This window comes from Dendrobates tinctorius, unplaced genomic scaffold (genome assembly GCF_039654945.1).
Source record: "Dendrobates tinctorius isolate UK_male_01 unplaced genomic scaffold, ASM3965494v1 ptg000144l, whole genome shotgun sequence".
In the NCBI taxonomy this organism is placed as follows: Eukaryota; Metazoa; Chordata; class Amphibia; order Anura; family Dendrobatidae; genus Dendrobates; species Dendrobates tinctorius.
The window spans coordinates 14,022,658-14,037,041 of NW_027361811.1; the positions used below are offsets into that span (position 1 = coordinate 14,022,658).

The window sequence follows — 14,384 nt, forward strand, 5'->3', positions numbered from 1 at the left end:
ACCCCAAAAATCAGCAAGTTGTTCTCTATCCATTGGATGAGGAATACCTTTTTTTTTTTTTCTTCTTTGGGGTGGTGGGGGCTAATCCAAACTCTTAGAAAGGCGCCAAGCTCTATTCACAGCCTAAGATTTTCAGCTCGGTATATATGCAAAATAGTTGTTACTTTTATTTGACAAGACAATTAAAAACCTGACCATTGCTGGCTTGAGTATAGACCTCCACTTAGTGGGAACTGTGTAATGGGCACAACCCAGGAATTAACTGTTTGAGTGAGCTATCCAATGAACATAATTAATGTGTCATCTCATTTGAGGACCCCATTATGAATAGGTGACGCAGTACAGGGTGTTAAAACTCCCCTTTCAATGGCATAGTGCAAATTGTTCCCCCTCAGTTGATTGAAATTGTTGGTGAAACCCCAAGAGGCTATTTTATCAATGTCCATTTCTGAAATCTAGAGCTGGACTGAGCAGCTTGTCTGTGCTTATATATTTAATTGCTTGACATGATGGTGTTTTGCAGGTTTTATTGGGTGCTCCCCCCCCCCAGTCTTTGCTTTTTAATCTGTTTATTGCTTAATTCCGCCTCCGTGAGACTGTCAATCACAAGTTATTTGTTACGGCGTTAATGAATTCACTGAACCGTGCATTCCTCCCTGTGTGTGAATTCAATTATTCCCGCCACATAGTCTAGAGTATTTCTGCCGGCTTTCTGGCCTCCCAACGCTGGCAGAAAGGAGTAGCCGCATCAAGGAGCTGTCCTTTCTGATTTTATTCATGTGAGCGGCTTGAGCTGATTCAGATTACTCATTTATCAATTTATGTTAATTGCTTGTGAGAAGATGCCCTGCTGGTCTTTATGGTTCCCTCAGACACTTTGTAATGATAATTAGACATGCTGCTGTATTGATTAACCGGGCCATAGTCCGGTGACGTCTGCAGACAATGGGACCAGTTAATCCATCTGTGCTTAAAATTACATCCCAACTGGAGACTGAAGGAAAAAAAAAAACATAAAAAAAACCGTGGGAGGATTAGTGCTGGTAAAAGAATGAGTCTCAGCTTGAAAACTCTCCTTTCATCAGTTTCTCAATTGCAGATCTGCAGTTGGTTCGCCTGTGGTAAGCCATTGGCAGTCAATTAGGTGAAATAAACTGGGAGGGTGACCTTCATTTCCTTTTAATAGCTTTTTCCTCCCTGAAATGGGGAGCTTCAGTGGATTTTCAGCTTACGTTTTATTCAAGCCGCTTTATTACACTTGACAGCTTAGCCTTGCATAAACATTCCCTCCCCTAACCTCCTTCACGCTGACACCCTCCTCCCCCCCCCCCCCCCCCCAAATGCGGCTCTTCATTTACATCGCCCACTCCCCAAATGGCGAGCTTATTTTACATCTGAAGCGCCGAGGAACAAATTTAAATCAATATACGTAATCCAATCTGTGTGCAGGAAGATCCACTTCATTTATTCTGCATGAACACTAGTATCGCTGCGCTGCTCATCTGCTATTAATACTGGCACAGTTTAATCTTTGGCCTATTTAAATCTGATTTGTCAATTTGCATATGTTAAGTGATCAATAACTATATGGCGCCACGCTAGAAGTCTCATTTTCCGGCATATGCTTTCCTTGCTTAAGAGTCTTTTGTGCTTCCTGCAGAGTCACAGGAGCATAAAATTGGGTTGACAATTCGCGGGACCTTTGCTCCCCTTCATTGAAAATGCAGTGTGTCAACCTGTATCCCTGGAGGGGAGGGAATGTGAGGAGCCTCTGTCTGTTGCTAGAAGCAGCAGCTGCATTGGAAGTATGCACTGGCCGGTCTGATAGCAGCTGTCAGTATTGTTGAGCAGACCGACTTAGCTGGCAGAACAATAGAGGGGGGAGGTATGCGCAGGAGGAGCGGCATCTTTCACACCAGAAAAAAAGAAATAGTAATTTAACGGTTTAGACACCTATTAGGAGCGTGAAAGATCATGTGTTTTCTCATGCAAATAAGTCAGACATAATTCTCTGATCACGTTAGGCTCCACTACCCAGCAGCAGACAATTTGTGATGGACTATTTCTTCAAGGCACTCTTTCAAGCAACCTTATTTTTTTACTCTTGCCCAAATATTCATGACAGGGTATAGAGAAATATTGATATACGCTAGGGCTTTCATATACTCAATATTTTATTTTTTTTTGTTAAATATTGCTCTTTGCAGAAAAAGTGCCATCATGGCCGGCCTTCTAGCTGGCAATCTAAACAGCATATGGGTCAGATAGGTTTGCTGGCGCCGCACCTTCCGCAAGCTGTGATCATTTCTTACATAATGTATTATGATTGAGCATTCTGTCAGAAGTCTGTTTGCCTCGCTGAGCCAGCATCGGAGGATTGAGTTGTCTGTAGCCTAACAGGCTCGCTTTGCATGAGGTGATTGGCTAAAGGATTAGCAAGATGCTGGTTTATGTCGCTCCTTGGCTGTGGTTGCTGGCTATATCTAGGATTGTAGTGTGTGAAGCTTAAGAGGATGAGGTTAACCTCTTGAGGGCTTATTTGTGAGTATCTAGTTAATCCTTGGAAAGCCTATAAATAACTAGGTTGCATATATTGTCTCGCATGAGGAATGGAATAATATATGGCAGGTGTAGTAACGCTCCCCCTAAGTTTTTGAATTGACTTTTTTTTTTTTTTGGACCGTAGTGTTGAAGGCCTCATTTATTAATATCGAAGGTTCGAAAATGCCTTTATCATCTGCTAAATTTAATCCTGGTCTGCTTTTATCTTTTCTCCAGTTTGTAATCTGTTGGCTTTAGTTTCCAATCCCTAGATTTAGTATCAGCTATCCACTGCAGACTGGTTCCAGAGTGCCGTCTCAATATTGGGTGTAGTATTACATGTGTTAAATTAAGCTCGATAATCTGTTCCCTGCGACTACTGCATAATGTACATGTAATTGTGATCACTTGTAGGGCCTTGAATTTGCATAGTATTTTTCTAATGTGCTTGCTGTTAATAGATTTGGCTGTATAGAAACTATTGATTTTGGTTGAGATCGCCACTTTTTAACTAGTGATCTCTGGATGAGTTTTCTCCTTGCTGGTCGTGGGTGGGGAGGTCGTTCATATGGTTAGACTATTGTGGCATTTTTGGTCTACCACAATAGTCCATTACTTATTTTTGCCTTGTTGTATTTGTGACAATTAACTAACCTGTTTATACATTTTTATACCAAAAGTGTTGCTTCACAATTGCTCAGTAAATGATTGGCTTAAAGGTTTCTTTATGTACACTTAGGTGGCAAATGTACCAGTTTTGTCTGCTCAACATCTCAGCCGGCTCAGCCAAGTTGGTAGTTTTTTAATATATTTTGTGTGCCATCTGTTTGCATTCATCTTCTGATATAATGTATGGTACGCCAATGCATATACAATTATTGTTTTTTAGTTTGTTTTTTTTTGTTTTTTTTTTGTAATCTGAGTGGTTGCCTGAGAGCAGAGAACTTGGTTGTGTTCTTCCTGAAATGGTGGCTATCTTGGCCATATGTGGAAATTGGTATTAAAACTTTGCCCAATTCGCTTGAATAGGTTTTGGCTGCACTACTGGATGCATCTCATAGACAAGTGTGGTTTCTGAAAGAAAGCAGCCATATTTCTTCTAATCTCGTTTTAGTATGAACGAATTGACCTTTATGTTCCCACGAGGAGCTTTTGGTGAATTTTTAATGTTGCAGATTTTCCACACCCATTAGGTAAAATGGTTGCTTGAATTTTTTTCAAAAATATTCAGCATAAAAAACTCATTAACATAGCCTCAATGTTGGGTTCTCATCACATTTGGACCACTTGTTCACAACTCCTTTGGGGCTGTCATCTGAACCCTGAAAAGTGTTCGGATGTGTCTGCGATGGAGCTATAGACCTCAAATATCAGTCAAAAACATGTAACTTGAGATGTAGTTTATATGCGGGTTTTTTGTGGGGGGTGGGGGGAACTGTAAAGCTTAGTTCACATTACGTTAGTGGCATCGGATGCACTAACGCTGATTTCGTTTTTGTGCCCTAGCGCTAACATTATGTGCGTTAATATTATTGCGGCCAGTGGGTGCGTTAATGTATCCGTTACATAGCGCTAGTGCCGCTATGTAACGGATGTGCTCAACGCATGGCCCCTAACGCAATGTGAACCACTCCTAACTGAACTATGGTTTCCAGAGTTGCATGTTTTGGACTCCATTGGATATTTTAAGTCTGTTGGGCCTATCCAAATCCAGTTGTTTCAGAGGTTCGAACAGAACCATTGACTGAGTCACGAATGTGTGGCTGGAACATATGAACGCAACCTTGGGTGTAAATGGAATATATCTGATAAGTACTTAACTTGTTTGTTAATCCAGTTTGTGTTCTCCACAATGCATTTTGTCCTTTCCGTCTAACTCTTGTGCTTTTTTTTTTTTTTTTTTTCTCCCCATTTCTCCTTGGGAAACCTGTGTGCTATAAATCTCTACAACAGCAGCAGCAGTTACAAGCTCAACATTTGTCGCATAGTCATGGACCACCAGTGCCTCTAACGCCACATCCATCAGGACTCCAGCCCCCTGGGATCCCACCTCTAGGAAGCAGCGCCAGCCTTCTTGCCCTTTCTAATGCACTTGGAGGGCAATCTCACCTTGCCCTAAAGGATGACAAGAAGCATCATGACTCAGACCACCATAGAGGTGAGAGGCATGGCAAGCAGTTGTAGGATTTTTTTTCTTCAAAGATTCTTTATTACCATTTGCATTTTTCACCCTTTTTTGCTAGTTAATCCTCCAAAACGAAAATTACACAATGCCCTGTGTAACTATGCTATGCCATAACTGACTATACCACCCTAGTCGCATATTTCATAGCACTTAAAAGTAATGAGGGATGTAGCTCTTCTTTGAGAATGAAATACTGTAGAGAACTTGGACTGCAAGTTGTTTGTACGGGATGTAGCAATCCCGATTTTTAAATTTTATACAGTTTGTATAATCGATCTAATAGAAATTGTAAAATCTGCAAATGTATTTGCATTGTATCAAAAATCAATTTTATTCAATTTATTTTATTTTTTTTTTGTCACATAGATTTTTTCAAACTGAACTGCGGCAAAAGCTACACCATGTTGTCTGCAGTGGAACAGGCACAATTGCACTTTTAATTCTTGTTTGGTTGTCTATGTAAAATGTAAATGTGATTTATTAATGGATAATAAAACGCCCTTTAAAAACTTCTGACTTCTAATTTGTCATCTTTATTTTCTTTTTTTTTTTTGTTTTTTTTGTTTGCGTTATGCTTCTTTACAACAATGGACATGTCTACATTTTTGGGTTTCTTCATGAGCAGAGAGAGAGCCAGGAACAGTAAGTAATGCACTTCATGCTTACATGCTCAGTCGTCAAGTGTCTTCATGTCCAGGGGTGGCCATTTCAAATGGGTATCGACATCAAAATAGTTTTCTGTGCAGAAATAAACATTTTATTACAGACTGATGGCTAGAGAATGAGGTTTCAGAACATGTTGAGACAATGTTCACACGGGCATGATGGGTGCCACTTTTCAATGTCAATATATCCACCTTCAAACCCTGACTTCTCATGGGTGCTTCTAAGTCCAAACTACCATAGCGTTCTGAGCGTTGTCCAGTTCAGTAGAACTGCTGGTGCAGTATGCAAGATGGCTGCCGAAAAGCACCTATTTTAGATTGGACCGGAACAGGTTTGACTTCAAAGGTGTATTTCAATATTCCTTTTTTTTTTTTTTTTTTTTTTTTTTTTTTTTTTCTCCTCGCACCTTTTCTAGAATGGATATTAATTGTGAACATGGAAAAGTCTATTGCTCCCTTCTGTTCTATTAGTTCACGTATATAGATGTCACTGTGCAGAATGACTTTAGGCTGCTTTATAGCAAAAAAGCTGTACTTTGCTACCATTGACCACTTTTTATCAACTGTAGAAACCGCCACTTGCTCAAATTTCACCAAACCTGCTTTGAAGACGTCTATTGGCGTACAGGCCACTTCCCTTTTCACACTAATGCCATGGCTTTAATTTTGCTGTATACATATTTTTTTCGGGGGTTTCATAACACCATTCTGGAAATAGGTTATGCTATTGAATGGAGTACATGTGACACCTAAAAATCCCAAAGGTTAAAACTGTTCCCTTTTTAAAGAATTAATGGAAAACCTTGGAGTTTGGTTGAGAAAGCCGGAACAATCGGTTAAAGAAATGCACATTTAATTTATTAGATTTTGCAAGCTGTCCTTTTAGAAGCTGACACTTTTATAGGCCTTCCACATCTCTGTTAGGAGTTGGTATCCCTTTGAGCTGGAAAACCCTTTGTTATCCACCGTATTTCAGTCTTCTCTTGCCTGAAAACTAGTGAGCTGTGCTCATATACCTGGTTTATGATGGTTGCCGTCAAGCGTAAAAGGGTTGTAAACTTTTATCAGGTTGTCGTCCCCCCCCCCCCCCCATCTCCCTTGGATATTTTTATTCTCTGTGAAGCTATGGAAGAATCTTCTCAATACCAATTAATCATATAGGCCCTGTGAAGTTACTGATGCATCTGAAGGAGATGGTTTACTTCAGTCCATATGGTGTGAGCATGGAACGTAGTCAAGGCCTCAAAGATCAAATGAGTGTACAACTTTCTATTGAGGTCTCTATGTAGTGATGTCTGATGGATGGATCTCTGTATTGTACCATCAGAGAAACAGTAGGTTGTTTTAGAGTAGTGTATTCTCCTGCCCAAGGCACTTGTCCCCCTTCATGTGTTGTGTTAATGCCCCCTACACAATAGAGAAGGATAAAGGCCTCCATAATCTTCCCTAAAAGATGATTGAGGTGGAACTGGCCTTTGAAATCTAAACTGCTGATCCTTTTGTCTGGCACAAACTTGTCTTGCAAGTGGCTCTCATCAAAAACAGGATTTCTCAGCCGACCAATTGTGACTGGAGAGAGGGTGATATAATTGGTGGGACCCTTTACTCACCTTTCAGAATGCATGCCAAGTATGTATGCACATGAGGGTTAGGAGAGTTGATGTTTGGCTGATAGTTTCTGTGTACACTTTCAGGCTGTTTTTATTATTCTTTAAAAAAAGCAGAAAAAACCAAAACCTTGAGTTACAACCTTGTTAACGGTCGTCGTTTTTGAAATTTTACCTTTGTATTAATGACTTTTATGAGTTTTCTAATCCCCTATTAAATTAGTGCCCTAATAAGCATTTTTTTTTTTTTTTTTTTAAATGGTTTCTTCATTTAATAGCTATTCAGAAACTTGAGAACTATCCTTATAGATTAGGGCTTTTTCCTAAAAGCAAGATGGTGTCTCGTGACTGAATTATTAAACCAATAAAAGCTTTTTTGTCACACCCTAAACCAGCTGTAGCTGATATTTCCATTTTGTCTACATCCACAGAATATGGCATTATTCTGGTAGGTTCAGGTTTCAGAGTTTGGACCCACTGCTTTCCCCAGAATGTGAGTGTCTCGTCGCCTAGAAGTGGTCACTGTAGCGGTGGCTGCTCTTTTGCTTTTCCAAATCATATCAATGGGGGTGCAGAAAATGGTTGCTAAGCCATAAATTGGCTGAGATGGGAATTCCTCTTAAATTGCTCTAATCCATTGAATTTAACATATTTGGTCTTCCATTCATGACCATTGGTAACCATCTTGGGATATCACTTTCCCCTTTGAACTGATTATTGCTGGCTTTGTGTGTAGGAAGATGCTTAAAATGCCGCCTTAGTAGTTCCGTAGTGAGCTCAGATTGTACAATAATATGGACCCCTATAGAAAAATGCAGCAATCCTCTGTAAAAAGCAGAGCTATCTTGATTTTCACACTTCACAAGCTGATTTTTTTTCCTTGAAACCCTGACTATAAATGTATGGAAATGTGTCTTTTGTAGACTTGTGGCTTGTGACATTTATTGATTTTTTTTTTTTTTTTTTTTTTTTTTTTTTTTTTTTTACTCATAATTTTTTTTTCTTTTTCAGAGTAATTCTTTGCTAGTTTCTGACAGCCTTCGAGCATCAGATAAAAGGAGAAATGGACCAGATTATTCTCATGATCTCAAAAAGAGGAAAGTAGATGATAAGGATTCAAGCCACTATGTAAGTGAATGGCACAGTTGCAATCTCAGACTGTCGCAGATTGTTTTTTGGAATTATTTCCCTCATTTTATTTTGTTGTTCTACAGCTCGATGACTTATTCTTTTGATGAATTGTAACAATGAACAAATTGTATTTGAAATTATTAATGTTTAACATGACATTGACCACAAAGGTGTCTTACCACCTATAGTTAATTTTGCAAAAGGCTGTGAATGGTCCCATACATCCATGCAAATTCTGATTTCAATACTCGTGCCTCTGAAATTAAGATACAAAAATGGTATGATTGCTATGGATGTGCTGTCTGGTAACCTCAAGCCCAAGAGAGACTGATTGCTTAGGCAGGTTGTTAGATTTTTAAGCTGGAGATGCACTGTGATTGCAGAAGAGCAGGAAAAGTGGAGTCATACCATGACACTACTTGTTTCAACTTTTTTTAAACCCCCTTCACAACCCATGACGCCTACGTAGGCATCATGAAAAGTCATGCCCAAACGACCCATGACTCCCCCTTAGGCGTCATGCTATAAATAGCGTTCCTGTGGGACGGGTAACCGGGGTCACTGAAATGTCACCTGACCCACAGATACAGGACAACATGCAGTTAAGCCCAGGGGGGGTGGCTTTGCACCCACGTGGTTAGGATCGCTCTGATTGGCTGTTTCACTTTTAACATCCAATCAGAGCGATAGTAATATTTCATCAATGAAAATTGATGAAATATTACAATCCAGCCATGGCTATTGCCACACTAGCATCGGACATGGCTGGAGACACTAACATGACCACACACACACACACACACACACACACACACACACACACACACACACACACACAGCTGGCGGGGGCGATCGGCCCCCCGCCACGGACTGACAGCAGCGATGGGCCGCTGCCGTCACGATCTACTCCCCCTCCCCTTCCCTTCTGTCCCCCCTCACCCTCCCCGGTACCTTCTATGTCCCACTCTGCCTCCCGGTGTCCTGCCGTCCCTCCTGCATGGGCGCCGCCATCTTGGAAAATGGCGGGCGCCTGCCGGCATTTCCCGGCTGCAGATTTTTTTTATTTTGATCACTGCCCCCCTTATCACCCCCATAGGCGGGCACATGTAATAAAATAAAGAAAATATTTTTGGGGTGGGGGGTGTGTTTGGGGGTGGGGGTGTGTGTGTGGGGGGTGTGTTTTGGGGGTTAGGATTGGAGCTAGAATTGAGGGGTTTCCACTGTTTAGGCACATCAGGGGGTCTCCAAACGCGACATGGCGCCATTATTAATTCCAGCCAATTTTGCGTTCAAAAAGTCAAACCGTACTCCCTCCATTCCGAGCCCCGACGTGTGCCCAGTGTTTTACCGCCACATATGGGGTATCAGCGTACTCAGGAAAAATTGCACAACAACTTTGGGGGTCTAATTTCTCCTGTTACCCTTGGGAAAATAAATAGGGGGCTAAAAAATTTTATTTTTGTGGAAAAAATTATTTTTTTATATTCTCGCCTGGGCGTTATAAAATTCTGTGAAGCACTTGGGGGTTCAAAGTGCTCACCACACATCTAGATAAGTTCCTTGGGCGGTCTAGTTTCCAAAATGGGGTTACTTGTGGGGGGTTTCCACTGTTTAGGCGCATCAGGGGCTCTGCAAACGTAACATGACGCCCGCAGACCATTCCATCAAGTCAGCATTTCAAAACGTCACTACTTCCCTTCCAAGCCCTGACGTGTGCCCAAACAGTGGTTCCCCCCCACATATGGGGTACCAGCGTACTCAGGACAAACTGGACAACTACTTTTGGGGTCCAATTTTTCCTGTTACCATTGTGAAAATAAAAATTAGTTGGCTAAAAAATCATTTTTTGAGGGGAAAAATTTTTTTTTATTTTCCCAACTCTGCGTTGTAAACTTCTGTGAAGCACCTGGAGGTTCAAATTGCTCACTATCCATCTAGGTAAGTTCTTTAGGGGGTCTAGTTTCCAAAATGGGGTCATCTGTGGGGGAGCTCCAAAGCTTAGGCACACAGGGGCTCTCCAAACATGACATGGTGTCCGCTAACGATTGGAGCTAATTTTCCATTCAAAAAGTCAAATGGCGCTCCTTCCCTTCTGAGCCATGCTATGCACCCAAACAGTGGTTCACCCCCCACAAATGGGGTACCAGTGTACTCCGGACAAACTGGACAACAACTTTTGTGGTCCAATTTATCCTGTTTCCCTTGGGAAAATAAAAAGCTTGCTAAAATATAATTTTTGAGGAAAAAAAATGATTTTTTATTTTCTCTGCTTTGTGTTATAATCTTCTGTGAAGCACTTGGGGGTTCAACGTGCTCACAACACATCTAGATAAGTTCCTTCGGGGGTCTAGTTTCCAAAATGGGGTTCCTTCTGGAGGAGTTCCAATGTTTAGGCACACAGGGACTCTCCAAACATGACATGGCAACTGCTAAATATTCCAGCATATTTTCCATTCAAAAAGTCAAATGGCGCTCCTTCCATTCTGAGCCCTGCTGTGCGCCCAAACAGTGGTTTATGACCACATATATGAGGTATCGGTGTACTCAGGAGAAATTGCCCAACAAATTTTAGGATCCATATTATCCTGTTGCCTGTGTGAAAATGAAAAAAATTGATGCTAAAAGAAAATTTTTGTTGGAAAAATTAAAATGTTCATTTTTTCCTTCCATGTTGCTTTAGTCCCTGTGAAGCACCTGAAGGGTTAATCTTCTTGAATGTAGTTTTGAGTAGCTTGAGGGGTGCAGTTTTTAGAATGGTGTCACTTTTGGGTATTTTCTGCCATATAGACCCCTCAAAGTTACTTCAAATGTGAGAAAAAAAAAATGGTTTTGTAAATTTTGTTGTAAAAATGAGAAATCACTGGTCAACTTTTAACCCTTATAACGTCCTAACAAAAAAAAATTTGTTTCCAAAATTGTGCTGATGTAAAGTAGACATGTGGGAAATGTTTAGTAACTATTTTGTCATCTAACTCTCTGGTTTAACAGAATAAAAATTCAAAATTTGAAAATTGCTAAATTTTCGCCAAATTTCCGTTTTTTTCACAAATAAACAAAAATTATTGACCTAAATTTACCACTATCATGAAGCCCAATATGTCACGAAAAAACAATCTCAGAATTGCTAGGATGCGTTGAAGCGTTCCAGAGTTATTACCTCATAAAGGGACACTGGTCAGAAATGCAAAAAATGGCCAGGTCATTAAGGTCAAAATAGGCTGGTTCATGAAGGGGTTAAAACCAAAATTTATATTTAATAAACGACTGCAATCTTATGGCCACTTTAATACATGTCATGCTTGATGTAGCCAAATTAATAGAATATACTTTTCTCAATCCCAAGTAAATCTGAACCTGACAGCTAACGTTATAACTTGCTTGATTTCCCGTTGTAGTGAAGCTTTTCGTATTCTAATCATTGCCAAGTCAGAATTTCTGCCTGCGAAGCGTTGGGAAGCCAGTGGTTGCTCCTCACTTCAGTGGTTTGACGATGAGCAATACAGGCCAAAGCTGCTAAAGGAAATCGAAATACTTGGCAGCACACTTAGGAGATGTGCTCTAGCCCTCTGATAACCCTGTCTCACAAAGCAAAGTTATTTCCTGTTTGTCTTTCAAAAAGCCAGACACAGTGAACAGTCTCGGTTTTCCGGTTTGAAAGTCAAGCATTTCCAGTAGTTTCACAGAGTCTCGCACAGATGACAAAACATGCAGGAACAGTGGGGTTTCACATTTCTGGAACCTTTTGAAACCTTAGAAATTCTCTCTATTGTTTTCTGCATAGTCCTAAATCTGAATTAAGTATAAAATGTGATTTTTAGAATCTACTTTGATATCTCAATGTGGTTTTGGTCATTTTGCTAAATGTCTTAGGAACAAAGCTGCAGTAAAACGTTTCAGCCATGTTGTAAAGATTATAGAAAGTATCTGCAATTCAATCCTTTAGCAAAAAAAAAAAATCTACCCAAAAATAATGCCCTTTTTTCTTTTTTATATATACAGGATAGTGATGGGGACAAAAGTGATGACAATTTGGTAGTTGATGTCTCCAATGAGGTGAGTCCTTGATTTAGACTAAAAGCGTTTCTTTGGCTTGATTTGTAAGACATGCTTGACATGATGCATATTGTACCACAGCGTGTAAAACTGTGTCTGTTTGCACATCTGAAGGACCCTTCTTCCCCAAGAGCAAGCCCAGCTCATTCACCTCGAGAAAATGGAATTGATAAAAGCAGATTATTGAAAAAAGATGCATCGAGCAGTCCGGCATCTACTGCATCATCAGGGAGCTCCACGTCATTAAAATCTAAAGAAATGAGCATGGTAGGTAAATGCTAAACGGATTCTGGCACCCACTGTGTTCATCTTCACCTATCACAGAAGAGCTTGGGTGGTGAAACACTTTTGTAATATAGAAGATGACCTGCTGGACTTCATAAATCATAGAAGGTCCAAGATGGTCATGCACTGTTTCAGTATCACTTTTTCAAAGTTCATCCAAACACCGTTGCCAGATATATCCATACATAAATCGTAATGAGTCCTTCGGTCTGGGAAATAAAAACCTTAAAGGTATGTTACCATAGGGTAAATACACAGCTGACTTTCCAAAGCAGAGCTGCGTGCATAAAATCTGCTGCAAAATACTGTAGCGGTGTTGTGAACGCGTTGTCGTTAAATATCAATCACATACTGTGGAGAAAAACTATAGAGTGAATTAACAGACATTAAGTATTTGAGCTTGCCAATTAAATACTGTAGAACTCGTTTTACGTTGGAAAGGATCAAATGTAAGATTTAATTTTCCATAAAAAGCTGTATCATTTTTTTTTTTTCTGTTTTCTACTGCAGAAAGTATAAAGTGGAAATATCTAATGCAGACATCCCTTTTAAAGGGAATCTGTCAGCAGGTTTTCGTTACCTCAACTGAGAACATCATGATGTAGACAAACCCTGAATCTAACAATGTATCACTTAGAACGACTTCACCCAGTAAACTGTCAGATATTAGATTTAGCAATGCCGCAGAGCTGAGAAAGCTGCCCCTGCCCACACCGGCTCTGTTTAAAATCTATAGGCAATGGGCTGCTTATCACAGGAGGGGGGGTGGAGTCGGACTAGCAGGCACTGCTGTAGCTGATGTAATACAGACGATAATCACCAGGTGATAAAACCTTCAGTATAAGTAAACGGGACACAGCTGGCCATGTGACACTGTCAAATTCAGTGTTTTAACTCCTACCTCATGCTGTCGTCAGTTTAATAGACCATGGTGACAGATTTCCTTTAAGGCCGGGATCACACATGCGAGAAACTCGGACGAGTCTCGCATATTAATACCCGGCACTGCCACTGGCACTCGGATCGGAGTGTGTGGCCTCACTCTTCACTCCTGAGTGCCGGCGGCAGTGCTGGGTATTAACATTCGAGACTCGTCCGAGTTTCTCGCATGTGTGATCCCGGCTTAAGGGTGAATTCCCACACTTCATATTTTGTTGAAATTTCATCACCTGAAAATCTGTACCATTCATCTGAATGGCATTGCGTCAGAGCCGTGCACAGTTGCGCATTTGCTGCAACATTAGTTGCGAAAATTCCTCAGCAAGAGAACAGACCGTAAGGCTTTTGCAAGTGCTGAGAGAAGTCACATACATCCCATTAAAAAACTGTAAAGGCTATGTTCAGTTGCAGCAGCTTTACTGCACTGCAGCCTTGAGCCACTCTGGTCTTTTAACTCGCTCTCCTGACATCCGCCTTTCATGTCTGGGCAGTGTGTTGCCACTGTAAGATTAGGGCATGATGATGAAGCCGGATTCATTAGCAGCGGGAGTCGGCTATGTTATTATGGCTGACACCCTGCTGCGATTGGTGCTAGCATAAGCAGGCTTTAACGGACCCCCGGTCAGTGTTAAGCATAAGTATTGCAGGGTATTAGACCAGTGATTAGACTAGGGAGAGATCAAGTACTGCACAGTGCAGTGTGTGTGGTTAGAAAAAAAAAAAAAAAGCATGTAAAAGAAAGCCAAAAATACCTTTTTAATCATATGGAAACAAATTAGCATAACGAGATCAAAAAGTGACCTTTAAAAAAGTGATTAAACAAAAGGCATACAAAAAATCTATAAATTCATGATTTTTTTCGTTCCTTATGACACTCAAAAATCTAGAGACTATTAAGCAGTTCAAAATGGTACCAATAAAAACTTCCAACTCATCCCACAAAAGCCACTACACAACTCTATTGGTCGAAAGTTAAAG

The 14,384-nt window shown here is 40.6% G+C and overlaps 1 protein-coding gene across 13 annotated transcripts in view; it reads left to right on the top strand.

Annotated features, from left to right (window-relative positions):
* TLE1 (TLE family member 1, transcriptional corepressor) overlaps positions 1–14,384 on the top strand; it is a 56,464-nt gene that overhangs the window by 24,676 nt on the left and 17,404 nt on the right. For 3 of the 13 annotated variants that reach the window (XM_073546046.1, XM_073546038.1, XM_073546040.1), the window contains 5 exons: positions 4,495–4,699; positions 5,352–5,368; positions 8,010–8,126; positions 12,129–12,182; positions 12,264–12,449. In XM_073546046.1, coding sequence (XP_073402147.1) covers positions 4,495–4,699; positions 5,352–5,368; positions 8,010–8,126; positions 12,129–12,182; positions 12,264–12,449 — 579 coding nt within the window. Of the gene's footprint in view, positions 1–3,280; positions 3,332–4,494; positions 4,700–5,351; positions 5,369–8,009; positions 8,127–12,128; positions 12,183–12,263; positions 12,450–14,384 lie in introns of all 13 variants that reach the window. The other 10 variants (XM_073546048.1, XM_073546041.1, XM_073546043.1 and 7 more) reach the window with 5 other exon arrangements.